This window comes from Pipistrellus hanaki (genome assembly GCF_964339955.1).
Source record: "Pipistrellus hanaki genome assembly, chromosome: 12".
NCBI classification, from domain to species: Eukaryota; Metazoa; Chordata; class Mammalia; order Chiroptera; family Vespertilionidae; genus Pipistrellus; species Pipistrellus hanaki.
In genome coordinates this window covers 15,768,175-15,787,601 of record NC_140514.1, presented here as the reverse complement: position 1 = coordinate 15,787,601, position 19,427 = coordinate 15,768,175, and the positions used below count along the sequence as shown (strand labels likewise).

Here is a 19,427-nt window from a genome sequence, read left to right as displayed (position 1 = left end):
TGAATGAAAGTGTCACAGGTCAGGAGGGTCTGTTCCTTTTATATTTTGACCTTTCGTTTAAATCATTTCAGAATTACAGAAAGGTTACAAAGGACTATTTTAAAAATTTTATTTGTCATCAAACTAGATTCCTCAAATGTTAATACTGCAGTACAGATACTGTCTACCCTTATATATTTATTTGTATTTATTTATTGTATTTAAATTTTTTTAAATGTTTTTTGTTGTTTTAGTGTCACAGATATCTCCCACTGTTACCATCCCCACCCCTCCTCCCAGCCACACTGTATTTCTTAAAAACCAGGGTATCCTCTTAATTCAAATAGCAAAATCAGGAAATTACCATTCATTGACAGAATACCACTGTCTGGTCTACAAGCTTTCTTCAAATTTTCCAACTGTCCCCTCATGTCCTTTATCAGAAGGACAACCCTGGCTCACAGGCTGGATTCAGCTTTCATGTCTCTTTGAAGCCTGCGGTCGAGACAGCTCCTGTCATTTTTTTTACCTTTCGTGACCCTGACATTTTTAAAGCTACAGGCCAGTCATGTTTCAGAAATCCCTGCCACCGGGAGGTGAGACTCGGGTGTGCTTCCCTGGCAGGAGGACCAGGGGATACTGGGAACTTCCCAGAGAACCTTACCCGGAGGCAGCGACTGGGATTTCGTCACTTGGTTCAAGTCGTACCTGACATGTTTCTCTGTGGAGAGCGGCTACAGCGTTCGGACAGGTTCAAGCCTCGGACTAATGAGAGGGCATGGTCCTCTCGTGGAAAAGCCATGTGCAAGTCCCAGCAAGCCTTCCCAGCACAATGATAGCCAAAAGCTATAGTTGTAAGCTTGGCCTTCTGGCCCAAACCTGTGGTCCCAGGTGGCTAAGTGAGGTAAGCTGAGGGAGGTGCAGCAACTGCTGCCAAAACAAAGCTTGATAGAGTTCAGGTGCTTGTAACCGAGTAAATTCAAAACCTGCGAGAACATGGTAAACATCTTGACCACGCCCTTACTTTGCCTCGTGGAATCTGACTATAAAATAGACTTGGCTTGCAGGCTGTGGCGCTGTCTCTCCATCAGAGAGCAGCGTCCACCTAGCCCCAGCTTTATTCTCTCGTCTGTCTTCTTTAACCCTTCACCGCCCTCCCTCGGTTCACCCCTGGCCGTGCTGAGCACGGCACATTTCTCCACTGCGGAGTCGTTATGTTTCCTTTGCAATTAATAAATATCTTATGGGGAGACACTTTCAAACTATGTCACTAGCCTTTTTCCATTAATTTTTCACCCATTGGTTTTAACATGGATTTTTTCCCCCGAATTCCCTGCTTTCCAAAACTTTCCAAGTGCAGCCTGAAGTTCCTTTTATCTCATTGCTACCTGAAAAAAACAATGGATGCTATAGCCAGCGTCCACTCTGCTCCGAGTCCTTTGAGGCCCAGTTAATGTCTTAGGAATACGCTCCCATCGCCTCTAGGGGACGGCCACAGAGGGACCCCACAAATAAAGAGGAAACCAAATCTATCTTTCTTGCCTATGAAATGGCCGTGTACCCGGAGGGACCGTGGGCGGCAGCTGAGAGCGGTGCAGCTCTGCTTGTCCTCGGTGTTCCGGAAACAGCGACCGAGCACCTGCAGAGCTGCATATCCAAGCTCCTGTGCTTCCGCTCAAAGAACTCGTTGCGGAGAGTGGTGTATGTTCAGTAGCAATAATATAGGCACCTCATCATGAATGTTTTCTTTAAACTTTTACTTAAAATACGTCATATGTTATTTCTTCAGAAAAGACTCTCCTCCTCCTCTTTCTCTATCTCAAAAAAAAAAAAAAAAAAAAAAGTTCTCAGGTGAATTTTTTATCCCCCCCTTCCACCCTCCCAACCTCCCCACCCTGGACATAAACCTCTGTTTCTTCCCTGCCCAGAACCTATATCCTTATGCTGAAGCAACCTGGGGAATCCTGAGAAAACGAGGTGGGGTGAAGGCCCCTCAGTCCTCGGCTGTGACCCGCCCTTACCTGCTGTGGGAAACAGGTGCGGACTGAGTGCTCGGTGTAACCGAACAATGGCCCCTCAAAGACCGCTGTCGGGAGCTTCAGCACTTCCTTCAGAAACTGGTCAAACTTGCTGAATACCATTAAGCCATTGGAATCTGACATCTGGGAGAAAACATCTATGAGAACAAAACCAAATAAAGTCAAACTATCAAGAAACATCCACTTTTGATAAATGGTTCTATGTCATTTGTATCATTAGAAAGATCGTGAGGTATCATTAGGAAGTATCATGAAGTTAGCACAATTTGTACTCAACATGGATTCTCATTTTTTATTAACATTGCATGGGTACTCTGTGGATGAGGCCCACCTACTTAACATTCATACTAAACCTCAAACCCAGTAACCACTCAGGCATGTCCACCTACTCCTTTTCAGAGTACAGAACTAGATGATATATAATTTTTATTTTTTTATTAAATTCATATCAGCATTTCTTTATCTCTTAACATTTACACATGTATTTATATAAGACATATGCATGTTTGAGTGTATGACTATATTAGCATATTGGTGATGAGGTGTGAAATAAATTGTATTGTATTTGTATGTTCATATACTAATGATGCAATGTATTCCCATGACAGAATAAATTGGAAGGAAGCACACAGCCATGTTAAAAATATTCCATCTAGTGAGTTCCAAAGTAGAATAAAGAGAACTCAGATAGCCTGACTGGCATGGCTCAGTGATTGAGCGTCAACCTATGTACCAGGAGGTCATGGTTCGATTCCCAGTCAGGGCACATGCCCAGGGTTGCAGACTCGATCCCCAATGGGGGGCATGTAAGAAGCATCCAATCAAAGATCCTCTCCCATCATTGATGCTTCTATCTCTCCCTCTCCCTTTCTCTCTGAAATCAATAAAAAACATTTTTTAACACATTAAGCACCCAGCCTGTTTTGTCTTCTGGATAGAAAGTATAGTGTCAGTCACCGGTGACTGACACGGCGCTGAATGTGTTAAAAATGTTTCAAATTAAAGGCACAAATATTGGTTAAGTCATTTTACAGGCTATCTTAACATTAAAACAAGAAAGAAAACAAAAGAATCAAAGAAAGAAGGAGAGTGGGCAAAATTATAGGAAAAAATATAAAAGAAAAGGTAAAAGCAGAAAGACCAAAATAAAAGGAAAGAAAAGCAGAAACACTAAGGCATATTCCATAAACTAGAAAACCTAACTTAAAGGAACATTAGCGGAGGTAACAGCAGCGAGCACCTTCAGAGGCAGGAAGATGGAGAAACTCAGAACAACAAAGACAACGGTGCCCAGGAAGCAGGTAGGAGAAAGTGAACAATCAGATATGACGGGATGTTACGAAGCGGTGTGACAGCTCACGTTCCTGTTACTCAGCCACCCCCACGAGGCAGAACACAGCGGGGACCAGAAAGCCAGGGGACAGGGATTCTCCCAACAGCCCAAACTGCCAGTCACACGACAAAAGCTCGAGAGCTTCTCTCATGATTCGGGTGCTCGGGATGTCCTTACTCTAAGAAGAATGCTGGGAAACGTGGCTACATTTCCTCTGTCCATAGTCGATCCAAAGCAAATCAGAAGCAGAGAGAGATTCATAGAGACTGGTACACTGAGAATACCATCAAATTTACCAGTGATAAAGGACAACCAGCATCGCCATGGCCACCAACAAGCACAGCAACAAACACTCAAGAAATGGAAAAACCACACACACACACACACACACACACACACACCTGAAAACATGAGATGGGACAAATAACCCAAGCCTCACAATTAGCCCTAAATGCACCTGAGAATGACATTGCTCAGAGATGAAGACTGTTTACATTATGATCAGAGAGCTCCATTTAATATGAGGGCCAGACCACATCTAAGGTGATCTCTGCCCTGAATGATTAAAATTGTAAAGAGTTGGAGGCAAGCTTTAATACCTGAATATTTTATTTATGTGACTCATCTCATTCTCTAGCTAAGATATTATGGTACAATAAGAATAATGGAACAGTGGCAGACGGTAAAGCAACTATAGTTTTGAACATGAAAGAGATAATCAAGCCATATTTTTAAATCTATCTGAATAATATAAACGTGGTAATGAGAAGCCTAGCATGGTGTGTAACTAACTCGTCAACCTATATACAGTGTGCAGTGGCCTGCCATTCAGAGCACACTTAACCTGCCACTCTTGCCTGGGCGTGCGTACTTTAGTGCTGCTGGAATACAGGTTAGTGTGCGCCTCCAAGAAGTGCAAAAGCCACATTAAAATAAAAAAAGACACTAAAAAAAAAAAAGACAAAAGAAAAACAACCAAAAACCTGTTATCACATAGGTACCTTCCAAATTTCTCTTACTGCTAAGATTTCTACCTTTTCACTAACAGATCCAACAGAGAATTTCAGTAATTCTGTACTCAACAATCTGTATCAGCAAAATCTTAGCACTTATTATGTGCCAGGTATCCGCTCTATTTAGAAGTAGCAGATGTAATCATAGAAACTTAATAATTCCAGAAACATCTAAATTGTGCATTTTTATATATAATCAACTTTCTAGTATCAACCAGTTTATTCAGTACTAATTAAATGGTGATTTATATTCACTGGTTAGCCACTTTAAAATATTTTATTTTTTCAATTACAGTCGACATGTAATATTATTTTATATTAGTTTCAGGTGTATAACATAGTGATTAGACATTTATATAATTTGCAAAGTGATCTGCCAATAAGTCTAGTACCGACCTGGCACCATACATAGGTATGGCAATATTACTGACTACAGTAATATTCCCTATACTGTAGTGTATATTATATCCCCATGACTATTTTGTAACTACCAATTGTACTTCTTACTCCCTTCACCTTTTTCACCCATGTTGATGTATATTCTTTACCTGGAATCATCATCATTAAAAACAAAATCCCAACTTTCTTTTTCTTTCTGTTTGAATAAAGAATAATTTCATCTATATTATATTATCTTGCCGGGACCAGTTTGGCTCAATGGATAGAGCGTCGGCCTGCGGACTGAAAGGTCCCGGGTTCAATTCCGGTCAAGAGCATGTACCTTGGTTGTGGGCACATCCCCAGTGGGGGGTGTGCAGGAGGCAGCTGGTTGATGTTTCTCTCTCATCGACGTTTCTAACTCTCTGTCCCTCTCAATTTCCTCTCTGTGTAAAATCAATAAAAATATTTTTTTTTAAAAAAATATTATATTATCTTCCTCAGGAAAAAGAAAATGCTAGAATTAAAAAAATTATTAAGAGCCTGGCCAGAATGGCTTAGTGGTTGAGCATTGACCTATGAACTAGGAGGTCCCGGTTTGATTCCCAGGTTGTGGGCTCCAGCTTCAGTAGGAGGCATGCAGGAGGTGGCCAATCAATGATTCTCTCTCTCCCTCTCCCTTCCTCTCTGAAATCAATACAAATATATCTTTTAAAAAAGAATTATTAAGGAATTTCAGTCCAAAAGAGTAATATTACCATGTTAAAAAAAAAAAAAAAAAAAACACTCAAAAGAGCACTTAAATAAAATGATACTTTCCACTACCAAGTATTTGTTTTACATGGCAACTGTTTCTGAAATGAAGACAAACTGAGTGACAGTTTGACCAAAAACATCTAAGACCTTTAGAATATCAAAATCCATATCTAGTGAGCCATCTAGTTTTCCAACTTTCAGTGTCATGGTAACAGGGAAGCATCGATCAGACTGTCAAACATCAGAGGGAAGGTAGGGGAGGGTGGGGGTAAGGGGGAGAGATCAACCAAAGGACTTATATGCATGCATATAAGCCTAACTAGTGGTCATGGACAACAGGGGAGTGGGGGCATGCGTGGGGAGGGGTTCGAGATGGGAATGGGGAGATGAGGACAAATATGTGATACCTAAATCAATAAAGAAGTTTTATTTATTTATTTTTTTTAAAGCACATGTTGGTGGGGGTGGGAGGATGGAGGAATTGAGCAAAAAATAAAAAAAAGAGAATTCATGGCCGAGACCGGTTTGGCTCAGTGGATAGAGCTCAGCTTGGGGACTGAGAGGTCCCGGGTTCGATTCCGGTCAAGGGCATGTACCTTGGTTGCGGGCATATCCCCAGTGGGGGGTGTGCAAGAGGCAGCTGATCGATGACTCTGTCTCATCGATGTTTCTAACTCTCTATCTCTCTCCCTTCCTCTCTGTACAAAATCAATAAAATATATTTTTTTAAAAAAGAGAATTCATGAACATGGACAATAATGTGCTGATTGTGGGGGGAGGTGGAAGAGGGCATAAAGGCGACAAATGGTAATGGAAAAATTTAATTAACTAACTAAAAATAAATTAAAATGAATAGAATGTTACCCCTGGCCAGGGAAGTATAGATTTCACTTTTGTGAAAGATAATCTAAGCACTGACTAAGAGCTTGTACTTGAATCTGAAGTTTCTATATATTTCAATTAAAACAAAAAAATGCAGGGCACAGAGGAACATCATGGGGTCAAAATCATCAAAATCCTGTCTATGAGAAATGCTACAAGACAAATGACCCATTTTCTTCAACAAATAGATTCACAGGGTATCTCAACATTTCATTAAACCCACAGCTTCTATCTTAACTCCCTGAAATCTGAGTTCCTCCCTCTATGGGTGCCTGTAGGATGGCGCTTTGATCCCGGTACAGAACCAGAATAGAGGAGCATAACCAAGTAGCTCAGAGCAGGACTCTGAAGCTAGACAGCCTACTCTGGACTCCCAGCCTCACCCCTTAGTTAACTCTTCTATAAAACGGAGAAAATACCACCTGCTGCTCAAAGACATTTTAAGGATTCAATGAGAAAATATATGTAAAGCGTCTGGCACAATGCTTGGCATATCTTAGGCCAGGGGTCCTCAAACTTTTTAAAGTGGGGGCCAGATCACGGTCCCTCAGAGAGCTGGAGGGCCGGACTATATGAACTACTAATCCCTACTGTAACACCTTGGCTGCGCTCACTGCCCAAAAAACCTGGCGGGCAGGATCAGACTCCCCTGGGGGCTGCATGTGGCCCGCGGGCCGTAGTTTGAAGACCCCTGTCTTAGGCAGTGAGTAACTATCTAGAGTGAATGAATGAAAACCATCAGCAGAAAGAAGTAAATAAGTGTGCATTTCACCTCCTCAGACTTCATCTAACCACCTTTCTCTAGTATCTAGTGAACACTAAAATGCCAAAATGGCCAATAGTAAGGGGGGAAAATAGGAAAGATAATTGGAAAAACATGCTGCCAATTTCTAAACAACTGAGTTTGACTCCAAGGTGCTCAGGAACGTTTACGCAGAAAATACAACCTGATGAAGATGGGAATTATTAAGAAAAGGACTGCCCCACCAGTGTGACTCAGTGGTTGAGCGTTGACCTATGAATCAGGAGATCATGGTTCGATTCCCAATCAGGGCACATGCTCAGATTGCAGGCTGCATCCCCAGCAGGGGGTGTGCAGGAGGTAGCTGACCAATGCTTCTCTCTCATCACTGATATTTCTATTTCTCTCTCCCTCTCCCTTCCTTTCTGAAATCAATAAAAATATACTTTTAAAAAAAAGAAAGGGTTGGCCTTGACCAAACCTGATAAAAACAATCAAATTTATTTTCTAATTAAAAGTAATCAACACAATCATCTTCAAACACAATTTTTTTTAAAATATGGAAAACATTTTTTAAAATGTCAACATTACTGCTCTGAATCTCAATTATCTTGCTTTAAACTAAAAAATGAATAGTATACACATTAATTCAACCAACTTTTCCATCTGAACATTAGGTGGCATATTTACTACATACTTTGAGTCAGGTAAAAAAAAAAAAATAACAATGTTCAATATAGAATCATCCAAAATTCTGAAAAACATTCATTTAAAACTGCTTAAAAGTTCTAATTTGAAAATAAAATATTTCAAATAATATGAAAATACTTACATCTCAATTTGTCCAGCATTTTTCCACCACACATAGTTGCTAGCATAGCTTTAACTGAAAATACCGTCATTTTGCCTCGGCCCTCACTGAAAAAGAAATTAATATTAAAAATAATTGTTATATGGAATCACAATAGCAATCAAATGTATTACTAAACATTGGGAAACCAGTAAATTGAACCTTACCCTTTTCTGCCATATTACTTTGGATAGCTAGAAATCTTGGATCTTTTTTTTTCCTTTGTAGAATTAAGGCTTCATCTCAGCTAAGTGAATAATGCTAGAAATTAACCCAAATTATTTAGGAACTAGAGGCCCAATGCACAAAATTCATGCAAGGGCCTTGGCCCCGGCCCCGGCCCCCGCCCGCCACCATGGTGGCTGGGTCCTCTGCTGCAGCCCTCACCGGCTGCAGTTGTCTGGAAGAAAGGACGTCCAGAAGGACGTCCGGAAGGATGTCCAGTCTAATTAGCATATTACAGATGAGTTCTATAAACATTCTGTAACGCAGTTTCTACTGGCTGTGTAGGCAGAAACCAACTGGGTGAACCAGAAGTAAATTTCTCATCAACTTAGCCCATTAAATTCACAGCTGCAATGTTTTTAAGTATTCAAAACTGAGGCACCGCTTGTTTTGAACACTAAGTCAGAAATGTGTCTGTCCATCAGGGCATTACAACAACAGTTCACTGCTGTGTAATAAACCAACAGGGTGCACACCGCTATAAAGATTTTATAGTACATTCATCTCTGTTTATTTTTACTGTAACAACCTTCATATTCCCATGTGTTTATTTTAAGAAGCTCAATCATACCTGTCTCAGGTCTTCCCATATCACAACTGTGACAAAAGTGAAGGAGAAGGGTCATTAATAATTCTTTTTAGGAATTGGAAAGATGGAATGGAGAATAACATGGATGAACTACCCAAAGTTCATCAAATGCTGCACAGCCCAACAGTATCAGCAAGGCCCCTGGCCCAGCAAGCGCCGGGCTCCATCCCATCAGCTACGCCCTGGCTCACAGCAGGTGAAAACCCCACCAGCCAGTTTTTAAAGTCATCATACGGAAGTAAACAAGGGCTATTGTGCTAGTTTTACACAGCTGTGCTCACCCGAGTGTCATAGCAACTTAGTAAAATAAACACCTTTGTAATGATGAGAACGATGTTATCTTAGTTTTATAAAGCAAGTGTCATCCTATTTATATTTACTAATGGCCCTATTACATTTACTATTTATATTTACTATGTGTCTCCCATTTTCCAAACCTTCTTTGTATACAGTAAGACTATATCTGAAAAAAAAAAAAAAAAAGGAAAATTATCTCTAAGGTTCTCAGCGAAAGCATCTCCATGAAATACAAATGTTAATCTGGTTTTTAACTATTACATCTAGTTAAGTTTATTCATAACATAAAAGAGAAATCCCTAGAACTCGTTAAAATTGGGATGGGGTGCCGAAACCAGTTTGGCTCAGTGGTAGAGCGTCAGTCTGCGGACTGAAGAGTCCCAGGTTCGATTCCGGTTGGGGGCATGTACGTTGGTTGCGGGCACATCCCCGGTAGGGGTTGTGCAAGAGGCAGCTGGTCGATGTTTCTCTCTCGGCGATGTTTCTAGCTCTCTATCTCTCTCCCTTCCTCTCTGTAAAAAATCAATAAAATATATATTTTAAAAAATTGGGAGGGGGAATTTTAAATATATAATTTATATCCCTGATGAACGTAGATGCTAAAATCCCCAACAAAATTCTAGCAAACAGGATCTAGCATTACATTAGAAAGATCATATACCATGACCAAGTGGGTCTTATTCCAGGGATGCAAGGCTGCTACAATGTCCAATAAATCAATAAACGTGATGAATCACATAAACAAATTGAGAGACAAAAATCACCTAATCATACAACTGATTTAGAAAAGGCATTTGACAAAATCCAACACCCTTTTCTGATAAAAACGCTCAGCAAAGCGGGAATAGAGGGATCATACCTCAACGTAATGAAGCCACAGATGACAACTCTACAGCCAACATCATACTCAATGGGCAAAAACTAAAACTATTTCCCCTAAGAACAGGAACAAGACGGGAGTACCCGCTTTCATCACTCCTGTTCGACATATTACTGTAAATGCTAGCCAGAGCCATCAGACAAGAAGAAGAAATAAAAGGCATCCAAATTGGAAAAGAAGAAGTAAAATTGTCATTATTCACAGATGACATGATACTATACATAGAAAACCCTAAAGACTCCATCAAAAAATGATTTACAAATACAGATGCTGCCGGGACCAGTTTGGCTCAGTGGATAGAGTGTCGGACTGCGGACTGAAAGGTCCCAGGTTCAATTCCGGTCAAGGGCATGTACCTTGGTTGTGGGCACATCCCCAGTGGGGGGTGTGCAAGAGGCAGCTGATCGATGATTCTCTCTCATCGATGTTTCTAACTCTCTATCCCTCTCTCTTCCTCTCTGTGAAAAATCAATAAAATATATATATTTTTTAAAAATAAATACAGATCCTGTGTTCCTGTCTCAGTACCTGGCGTACAGCACCTGGGAATGATAAGGAGTATCCCTATGTCAAATATCACTGCGTTGTATGAGCAACACCAGTGGCTGTAAAGAGCATCAATCCTGTTAAAATGCATGGGTTTCTAAGACTGATGGAGGCCTTTCACAGTGGACATTTCCTTTTGGTCACCAACACTCCGAATGCTGAGTCTACCTTGAAGCTGCCCCAGCCATGGCATATACCACCTCACCCACGGCCATGTTTCCAGTGATTCCAAGATAAAGTGCAGGTTCATACCGGAATCAATTCCCTTCAAACAAGATTTGGGAAAGATCTGGTTTCGTCAAAAAACATGGCTCACTTAATATTTGGCCTGTGACAGCTCAGAGCTGCTTAGTAGGCCAATATTTAAGATGTGACACAGTGAGCAGTGACGATGAACGCCACATGTAGACACTAAAATGAAAAGGTGAGCAGGTAATAGTTGCTGAGGATGACAGGAGGGACGAAGCTGGTTATTTTAACCCTGCCCAAACAGAAGCGCTCCGGGGAGCACTCTCCCTCCATAAAGAGAATGGTTTTCTTTCTCAGACATCTCTGCATGATTCATTTCCAGAGACCTATCATTTTACAGGCTCACAATAAACCGAGCACATGACTTCTAGAAAGGGTTCTTCTTATCCAAAACAGAAAACACAGTGATCACCTGGGGGCCAAGCTAAGCAGACAGTGAGTCACCCTGAACAAACACCTGTGTTTGAACACACGTAGGGACCTCGGCGGCCCCACAGCCCTCACCTGTGCCCTCTGCTTGGGAACTGCTCATTTCATTGTCACGTCTCAAAGGCAGCCTGCGTTTTCATATTTACACTCACCTCATCCAGGTGATGTTTACAGCTCTGCTCTATCTTATAATAAGAGAGCTTGTTATTCAAATTAATACTTTTGAAAAACAAGATTATTTTTTTTACTTAAGAAAACCAGCTGTTTTTACATCTTTAGCAAACCACCGTGGATGCTGCCAACTATAATTGAGTGCTTCTCTCATGAAAACACTTCTGTTTTAGAAACATCATTCCCAATTATCACGTGCGGCTCAAAGGAATGAGAGCATTTCTCTTTGATTTCCAAAACTCCTATTTTTCCAATTAATCCCAATTAACAAAACTTCCAGTGGATGGATTAGGCAATAATCAACTACCAATCAAGAATCCATTTGGCAAATATCAAATAGCTTCATCAAGTAAAATCAACAACAAAAAAAATGTTATTCCATTTTATCATCAGAATGCCTGATGATTTTTTTTTTTTACCTGCTAATTTTCATTCCAACTTTATAAATATTTATTAGGAATCCGGGGCTGCACTTGAGAAATCAAAGACATGCAAAATAGAATCTCTGCTCTCGAGGATTTTCCATTTTATCTGTACACGTAGGAAGCAGTTCAGAGCATGAGTCTTCAGAAAGGACTTACACTGAATAATTCCCCTCCCGACTGTGACTCTAAGTTGACAACCCGCAGCAAGAAAGTGTGGGAGAGGGGCAATTAAGAAACAAACACTCTTGCTGAAATCAGTTTGACTCAGTGCATAGAGTGTCGGCCTGCAAACTGAAAGGTCCCAGGTTCGATTCGGGTGAAGGGCATGTACCCTGGTTGCAGGCACATCCCCAGTAGGAGGTGTGCAAGAGGCAGCTGATTGATGATTCTCTCTCATTGATGTTTCTAACTCTCTATCCCTCTCTCTTTCTCTCTGTAAAAAAAAAATCAATAAAATGTTTAAAAACAAACAAACAAACAAACAAACACTCTTACTTAAGATTAAGCAAGCATGTAAGGTACTAGCCTGTCGTAGGCAGCCACCATGAAGTTGAGGAGGAGGCTGATGGACTGGTCCACGCTGATCTGGTGGGTAGAAGGCAGGCGCTTGTTCAGCTGGTAGTAGACGGATGAGATGACCGTTTCGAGGCGGGACACGCTCATCTCCGCGCTATGGTCCAGTGTGTTAAGGCCGTTGTCTCGGAAGGCTTCGATCATGTTCCAGATATCAACGAGATGGACTGACACACAAAGAAAACAAACCATTAACAACGTCAAGTTTTAACTAGTCAGAAAGACATACAGATTTTACATGTAACGGATCCGTGAAGGGTGGCAGAAGGTGCCGCCCCAAGATGCCACTTTGGCATAAGGATTCTTTTGAGAGACCTGAAAAACAGCCGTGCCAGAAAGGGCACTCGGTATGTGGATGCTCCTGTATGGGGTGCGTATATGTTTACCAGAGTTATTTCTTCCTGTTGGATTGCTCCCTGTAGTACTGTGAAGTGGCCTTCCTTGTCACTTGTTATGTCCTGCACTCTGAGACAAAAAGGGCCCTTGGACCCCCGCCTTTTCTTCCGGGCGGCCGGAAATAAAACCCCCGTGTGAAAGACGGCTTTCTTATTCCAAGGGGGGGGAAACATTCTAGTCACAGAGACAGAGGATTGGGGCCAAAATTAATCTGCATGACTTGTTAAAATAACTCCTATCTTCCCTTAGTCTCCTCATATACACATTTCAGTTACTTTTCCACAATTGCTGTCCTTTCTGCATCCTAGCATATTAGCACTTAGACCCGGTCACTTCTTTGAGTCTTCCTTTTCCTACGGGGCTCCCAGGCACATGTAAAAATGTGTATGTTTTTTTCTCCTGCTAATCCGCCCTGTGTCGATTTAATTCTCAGGCCCAACCAGAGATCCTGAGAGAGTAGTCGTGAATTACTGACTCCTCTACCATAGCCTCAAAAATATATGATGCAAAATCTAACTAAATGTCAAAGAGAAAAAGCCAACAAGCTTTGAGGGAAACATTAACACACCTCTCTTAGTGAGAGAGCAGACAGACAGAAAGTAAGTACAGATAGAAAATTAAACTTTACAACAACAGAGTAGCAGTAATGAACATTGTATGAAGCATTGTCCTGATGATTAAAAAACGTGCTTTATTTTCTAGAAAACACTAAAGGCAAGTATAGAAACTAACCTTATCCTGAGTCATAAAACTAATTTCAACAAACTTCAAAGGATATAAATCATGTTCTCTGACCAAAATAAAATTAAGTTAGAAATCATTACCAAAAAGACAGCTTTTTAAATTAATTTGATCTCTAGAAAAGAAGAAACACATCAAGGAACTTCCTTACTCTTATTAAGGGGATTTACCAAAAACCTGCATCAGACAGATTACTTGATAGTAAAATGCTGAGAGCCTTTCCTTTGATGTTGGGGATGAGAACAGAAATGCCCACTATTGCCCTGGTCGGTGTCACCCCATATATCAGAAGGTGGCAGGTTTGATTCCCGGTCAGGGAATTATGCGGGAGGCAACCAATCAATGTTTCTCTCTTACTATTAATGTTTGTCTTTTTTTTTTTTTTTTTTTCTTCTCCTTCTCTATCTCTCTTACGTCAATAAAAAAAACAACTTTAAATTAAAAAAATAAATAAATGCCCACTATCCTCATTTCTATTGTACTTCAGGTCCTAAGAATATAATGATGCAGTAATTATTGGTGTAAGTATTGGAAATAAAGAAATATAACTGTGATTATTCAGAAATGACTAAATTAGACACATAAAAAATAAAAACAATTCATGGATAAATTATTAAATTTCACATTTGAGTTCAGAACGATTGCTAGACATAGATCAAGACATAAAAGTCATTGTATTTCTAGGTATCAATAACAATGAAATTTTAGAAGTATCATAAGTCATCAAAGATTTGGAAATAAATCCAATGAAGAATGCGCAACATCTCTACAAAAAAGTCTATAAATACAATTGGCAGACATAAACACCTAAATAAATGGAGGAATATACTACGTTCACATGAGGAAATCTCAATATTTGAAATATGTCTACTCTCCCAACTTGATCTATAGATTCAATGCAATCCCAACAAAACCCCACAGGGCTGTACATTAAAAGGGTGAATTGTATTGTATGTTAATTATACTTTACAAAAAGGAAGAAGACAAAAATCCCAGCAAACTTCTTTGTTTTATTTTGTTTGTTCTTAACAGAGATTGACAAGCAGAGTTTAAAATATGTATGAAAATAAAATGTAAAAAGGCCAATCTTAAAAAGAAAAGCAGAACAAAGGAGGAATACCTGCTCTACCTGATATCAAGCCCTATTACTATAAAGTTGTAATAGTTACAACTAGACAAACAGACCAGTGGAACACAGGGTCCGGAAGCAGCCCTCACATACAGACACCGATATAAACGTTTTCATACCTTTCTCCAAAGAATGTGAGGAAAAGATGCTGAGCAGGAAGAAAAAGGGTGATCTTTCCAATAGACAGTATAGGGACAACAGAACACACATGTGGAAAAAACTGGAATTTTTTTCATGTAGGTTCAATAATCAAATGTTACAAAATAAAACTTCTAGAACAATGCATCTTTTACTTTACTAAGGCCACTAGCCTGGTTATGACTCTCAACACTTCACTTACAGACTACCATTTCCCAAGAATAATTACAGGAAGAATTACAAAAATGGTAGGTTCTTTAGAACAGTGGTTTCCAAAGTTTTTTTGTTTTTTTTAACCACAACCTACAAAATTATATTTAAATCATAACACACACACACCCTCCAGACATAAATTTACAAAAGTTTCACAAAATACTTATTAAATTTACAATATAAGCTGTGTTCTGATTTTTCTTTTTTTCTCTATCACATGCTTTAAATTCTGTCCAGTGTCACCAAAATGATTTCATAAGTCATTAATGGGTCACAATCCATAATTTGAAAAACAGTGCTTTGGTACACCAAAAAATAAACATGACTTCAGTCTAGGATGGAACAGTAAACTCTTCAGAAAGTATTTTAAGCTAGGATTTTTAAGTAAGATTTACAGTAGGGTAGAAGTATTTAGCTGTAAAAATGACTTTCCCAAGGCACGTGTTTATATTAAACTAATGACCTGGTGCAAGGATTTGTGCACATCAAAAGGAAATTAATTACAAGGTGGCCAGCAGGGTGGGACTGGGCACGATGGGCCAAACACGCCTCCCACGGTCCCTCCCGGGCGTCTGTGGAGTGAGTGGGGTCCCTCTGGCAGTTGGGGTCCTTCGTCCTGGCCTGTGGGGATCGGGCCAAAACCAGCTCTCCAACATTCCCCAAGGGGACCCAGAGTGCGAGAGGGCACTCTGCAAAGTTGCTGTCATACAGGGTGTGGAATGCAAACACAAGTGTGCAGTAAACCAGATTCAGTGCCGACGGTGCCCCAGCAACAGCATAACCCACAGCCGAAGGTGGAATCACGCGGCCCTGCGAGAAATCGGGTTCCCTCCTCCCTGGTTTCAGGGTGTGTCACCCAAGAACTGCCACTGCCAACTCACTGCAGCTCGGCAGCTCCTCCATTGAGTGTCTGCCCCCTGGTGGTCAGTACATATCATAGCGACCAGTCAGACAGGTGGAGGGACACTTAGCATATTTGCCTTTTATATATATAGATGGCAAAACCAGGATTAAAGCTGAGGTGCTTCCCCATTCTACGCCTACTGATCTTTCCGTTATACAAAACAGTTTTTTCATCAATACATACATACCTTTTATGAGAAAAGGACAATTATTCTGTCATAAGTTAATTCATCTTCATGGAAATTGAGAAGAAAGATTCTTATGCATGCCATGTGTATACATGCACATTTATAAGTAGCAATTGTGGTAGCAACTGCTTACGGAAAAGGCTGATTGTTATTATATTAAGTTTAATTCTTATTATATACTAGAGGCCCGATGCATAAAATTTGTGCAACAGTAGGCCTTCTTTCCCCTAGCTATCAGCACCAGCTTCCCTTCAGCACCCAGGTCCCAGGCTTCCCTCTGGACTCCAGGAGGCACCCGGGATCCAGGCTTCCCTCTCAGAGGGAGGCCCCGCCCACCCGCCAGAGCCTGCCAGTCAATGGCCTGGATCTCCCTCTATGGAGAGATCGTGGAGGGGGCCCCTCCTCGCAACCCCCCCCCCGCCCCCACCGGTTGATCGCCACACCAGCCTGTGACCTGGGCCTCCCTCTGAGGGGCGATTATGAGGCGATGGCTAAGCCCCCAACCAAGCACATTGCACCCGCCTTGGCTGGCCTGGCACCAGTGGGTGGCATAGTATGGTCCCGGATGGTCATCCGGAAGGTAGTCAGGATGGTCATTCTGCTGTTTTGACCATTCGGTTGATTTGCATATTATGCCTTTATTATATAGGATACTTTTATCAAAATATTAATGTTTTTCTTTTCCTCCAGAAGCTAATAAATTGCATTAATTCTGCACAAAATTTTTCATTAAAAAGTGACATGGAGAAATACATTTCCCCATTTGAAGAACATAAATAATATGCCAGCCTCAAAACTAGTTACATATTGAGTTTATTAAATATTTTGAGGGAGACACAGAGTAAAGTGCCAACTTCTTTCCATTACAAAGTTTACATTCTGATAAATACGACAAAATAACTCCATTAAAATTACAATAAGACTAAAAGGTATTAAAATATATTATTGAGAGTTCTATACAGATACTATAGAAATGACTTACGGTTGCATCGTTTTTGTACAAATCGTAATTTGCAAGCTGTTCTGTAAGTTGATAGTCTGATGACATCAAAGTTCTGAGCACCTGAAAGAAGGGCAAATGAAACACGTTAAGTGGACTTACTGGCTAATTTCTAAGTGCTGGGAAGAGACGCAATTCCATAGTGTTGGCATACTGAGTCTTCTGATAGGGCACAAAGGCAGGAGGAAGGGTTAGGGTGCACTTCCTGGGTGCCCCTCCACACCAGTAGTTCTGCCTACTTATCCCATCTGCTAGCCTAAGAAAGCTCTGAGGGAGGAACACTCATGATTTGCGTGAATTAACTCTATTTGTCAGGAAGTGGGTAAGGTGACACAGTAGGAAAGACCCTAGTGCAGAGTCAGAGATGTAGATTCCAGCCCTGGCCTCACTGCCACCCACAGAACATGGCCACAGCCACGTCACACCCCTCTCCTCAGGCTCAGTGTCCTCCTCTGTAAAATGAGGGAACTGGGCCCGCTGATCTCTGAGTTCCCCTTCCAGGTCTGTGGCTAACAGAATGTCCAGTGCACTGTCCCTCCCAATCAAGAACTAAAGATTCTTTCCCTCAACCTGCATCTGAGCAGGTGACTGTGACGGCCTGAGGAGTACTGTGGCAGACGTGACTGCGTGACTCTGGAGATGGGTGGTAAAGGGTGGTCAGCTTGCCCCTGCTGTCCCGCTCTCAGGATGCCCACCCTGGGAACCCAAACTGGCTTTCCCTCTGTGAGAAGACCTCAGGGGCCACCCCAGGCTGGGCTCCTGCTCCCCTCTCCAGCTTCAGCTGAGCAGCACCATTTTATAATAACAAAATGTTTATAAAAGATTTCACAATCACTGGCCCAGACCAGTAACCCTATTTCAGGCAGAAGAATTTGAAGACCTGCAAGTATGTGTGCCTTGGTCAAGGTCACTCAGTCAAGGTCACCTAGACAAGAAGTCATAAAACAAAACAACCCTTCAAATACTGTGGGCTGTCCGACTCCTCCCAGCCATCTTTTTTCTTCATTCAGTCTTATATAATAATGTAACTTTTAAAAAATATATCTTATTCATCTTTTACAGAGAGGAAGGGAGAGGGATATTTAGAAACATCGATGAGAGAGAAACGTCAATCAGCTGCCTCCTGCACACCCCCTACTGGGGATGTGCCCGCAACCAAGGTACATGCCCTTGACCGGGATCAAACCTGGGACCCTTCAATCCGCAGGCTCACGCTCTATCCACTGAGCCAAACCAGTTAGGGCAATACTGTAATTTTTAACAGAAGATTTAATACTGTATAGTAAAGTAATATATTGTACCAAAGTACACATTCATGCTATTAATTTCTCCTCTTGCTCTAAGTGTTGGCCTGTCAGTCTTCTCAACCTCCGAATTTGTATCTAGTGCAAGGTAATTTATATGACGTATTAATTATGCATCAGCACCGGCAAGCTCACAACGGAGTCACAGCAAGAGGTCTAAATTGACTGGCATGCCTTGATCTTACAGACATTCTAGGTAACATCTCTGGCTCATTCTTTATGGCGTGGCTTAAAGAAAGCAGTTCAAATCAGCTCAATTAAAATAATAAGGTCTGTCTTGAGGTCCTTCAACTCCACGATTCTTGAACTCACCTTCTTCCCTTTCTAAAGCCTGTAACTTAAAACTTCTGATGGAAGTTGTGACTGATCAGAAGGAGGGGAGGGGGAAGCATTCCCACACAGATTCACAGGGACGCCAGAAGCGCTCAGGACTCACGCATCTCTATGAACAGCTGCCGCTTCTCTGCCATCGTCTTCCGCTTATTCCCACTTTCCTCAATCATCCTAGAGACAAAGAAGGACACAATAAAGCACTGTGCAATTTGGCAATTCAACCAAGTGCTTATCATTCTATTGTGAAGAGAGCGCCTCAGGACATCAAGTTGCAAATGCACATACTCAGACAGTATCAGTGAAAGTAAAGTGGAACCTGATACCAAAAAAAGGTTAAATCCTTATTTCTTTATTTGATAATTTCCAAAATAATAAAAGTCAATACTTAACGGAGCTCACACATGCCTCCTGTGCTGAAAATTTGGGCTCTCTCTTAGTTCTGACTCTGATTATTTCCTCTGCAGAGTCCTCTATTGGGTGAGATACAGGTTCCCATATCCCTCCTGTTTTTCATGAACATGTTACTAAATATAATTTGGAAAATAATTATAATGAAAGGCTACAATAGAGAACATAAAAACAGTGAGCTTATACAATAAAACCTATTTTCATATATATATATATATATATATATATATATATATATATATATACACACACACACACATATAATAAAGAAATTCATCTCCACACTCAAAGAACTGCTAAAGGAACTTTTTATCACCT

The 19,427-nt window shown here is 40.9% G+C and overlaps 1 protein-coding gene across 17 annotated transcripts in view; it reads right to left on the bottom strand.

Moving 5' to 3' along the window:
• DTNB (dystrobrevin beta) overlaps positions 1–19,427 on the bottom strand; it is a 144,071-nt gene that overhangs the window by 109,263 nt on the left and 15,381 nt on the right. For all 17 annotated transcript variants that reach the window (XM_084901429.1, XM_084901431.1, XM_084901443.1 and 14 more), the window contains exons 2-6: positions 18,805–18,872; positions 17,047–17,127; positions 12,310–12,523; positions 7,955–8,040; positions 2,001–2,155 (exon numbers count right to left, since the gene is read on the bottom strand). In XM_084901429.1, the coding sequence (XP_084757555.1) occupies positions 2,001–2,155; positions 7,955–8,040; positions 12,310–12,523; positions 17,047–17,127; positions 18,805–18,871 (603 nt within the window). In that variant the 5' untranslated portion in view covers position 18,872. The remainder of the gene's footprint in view (positions 1–2,000; positions 2,156–7,954; positions 8,041–12,309; positions 12,524–17,046; positions 17,128–18,804; positions 18,873–19,427) is intronic.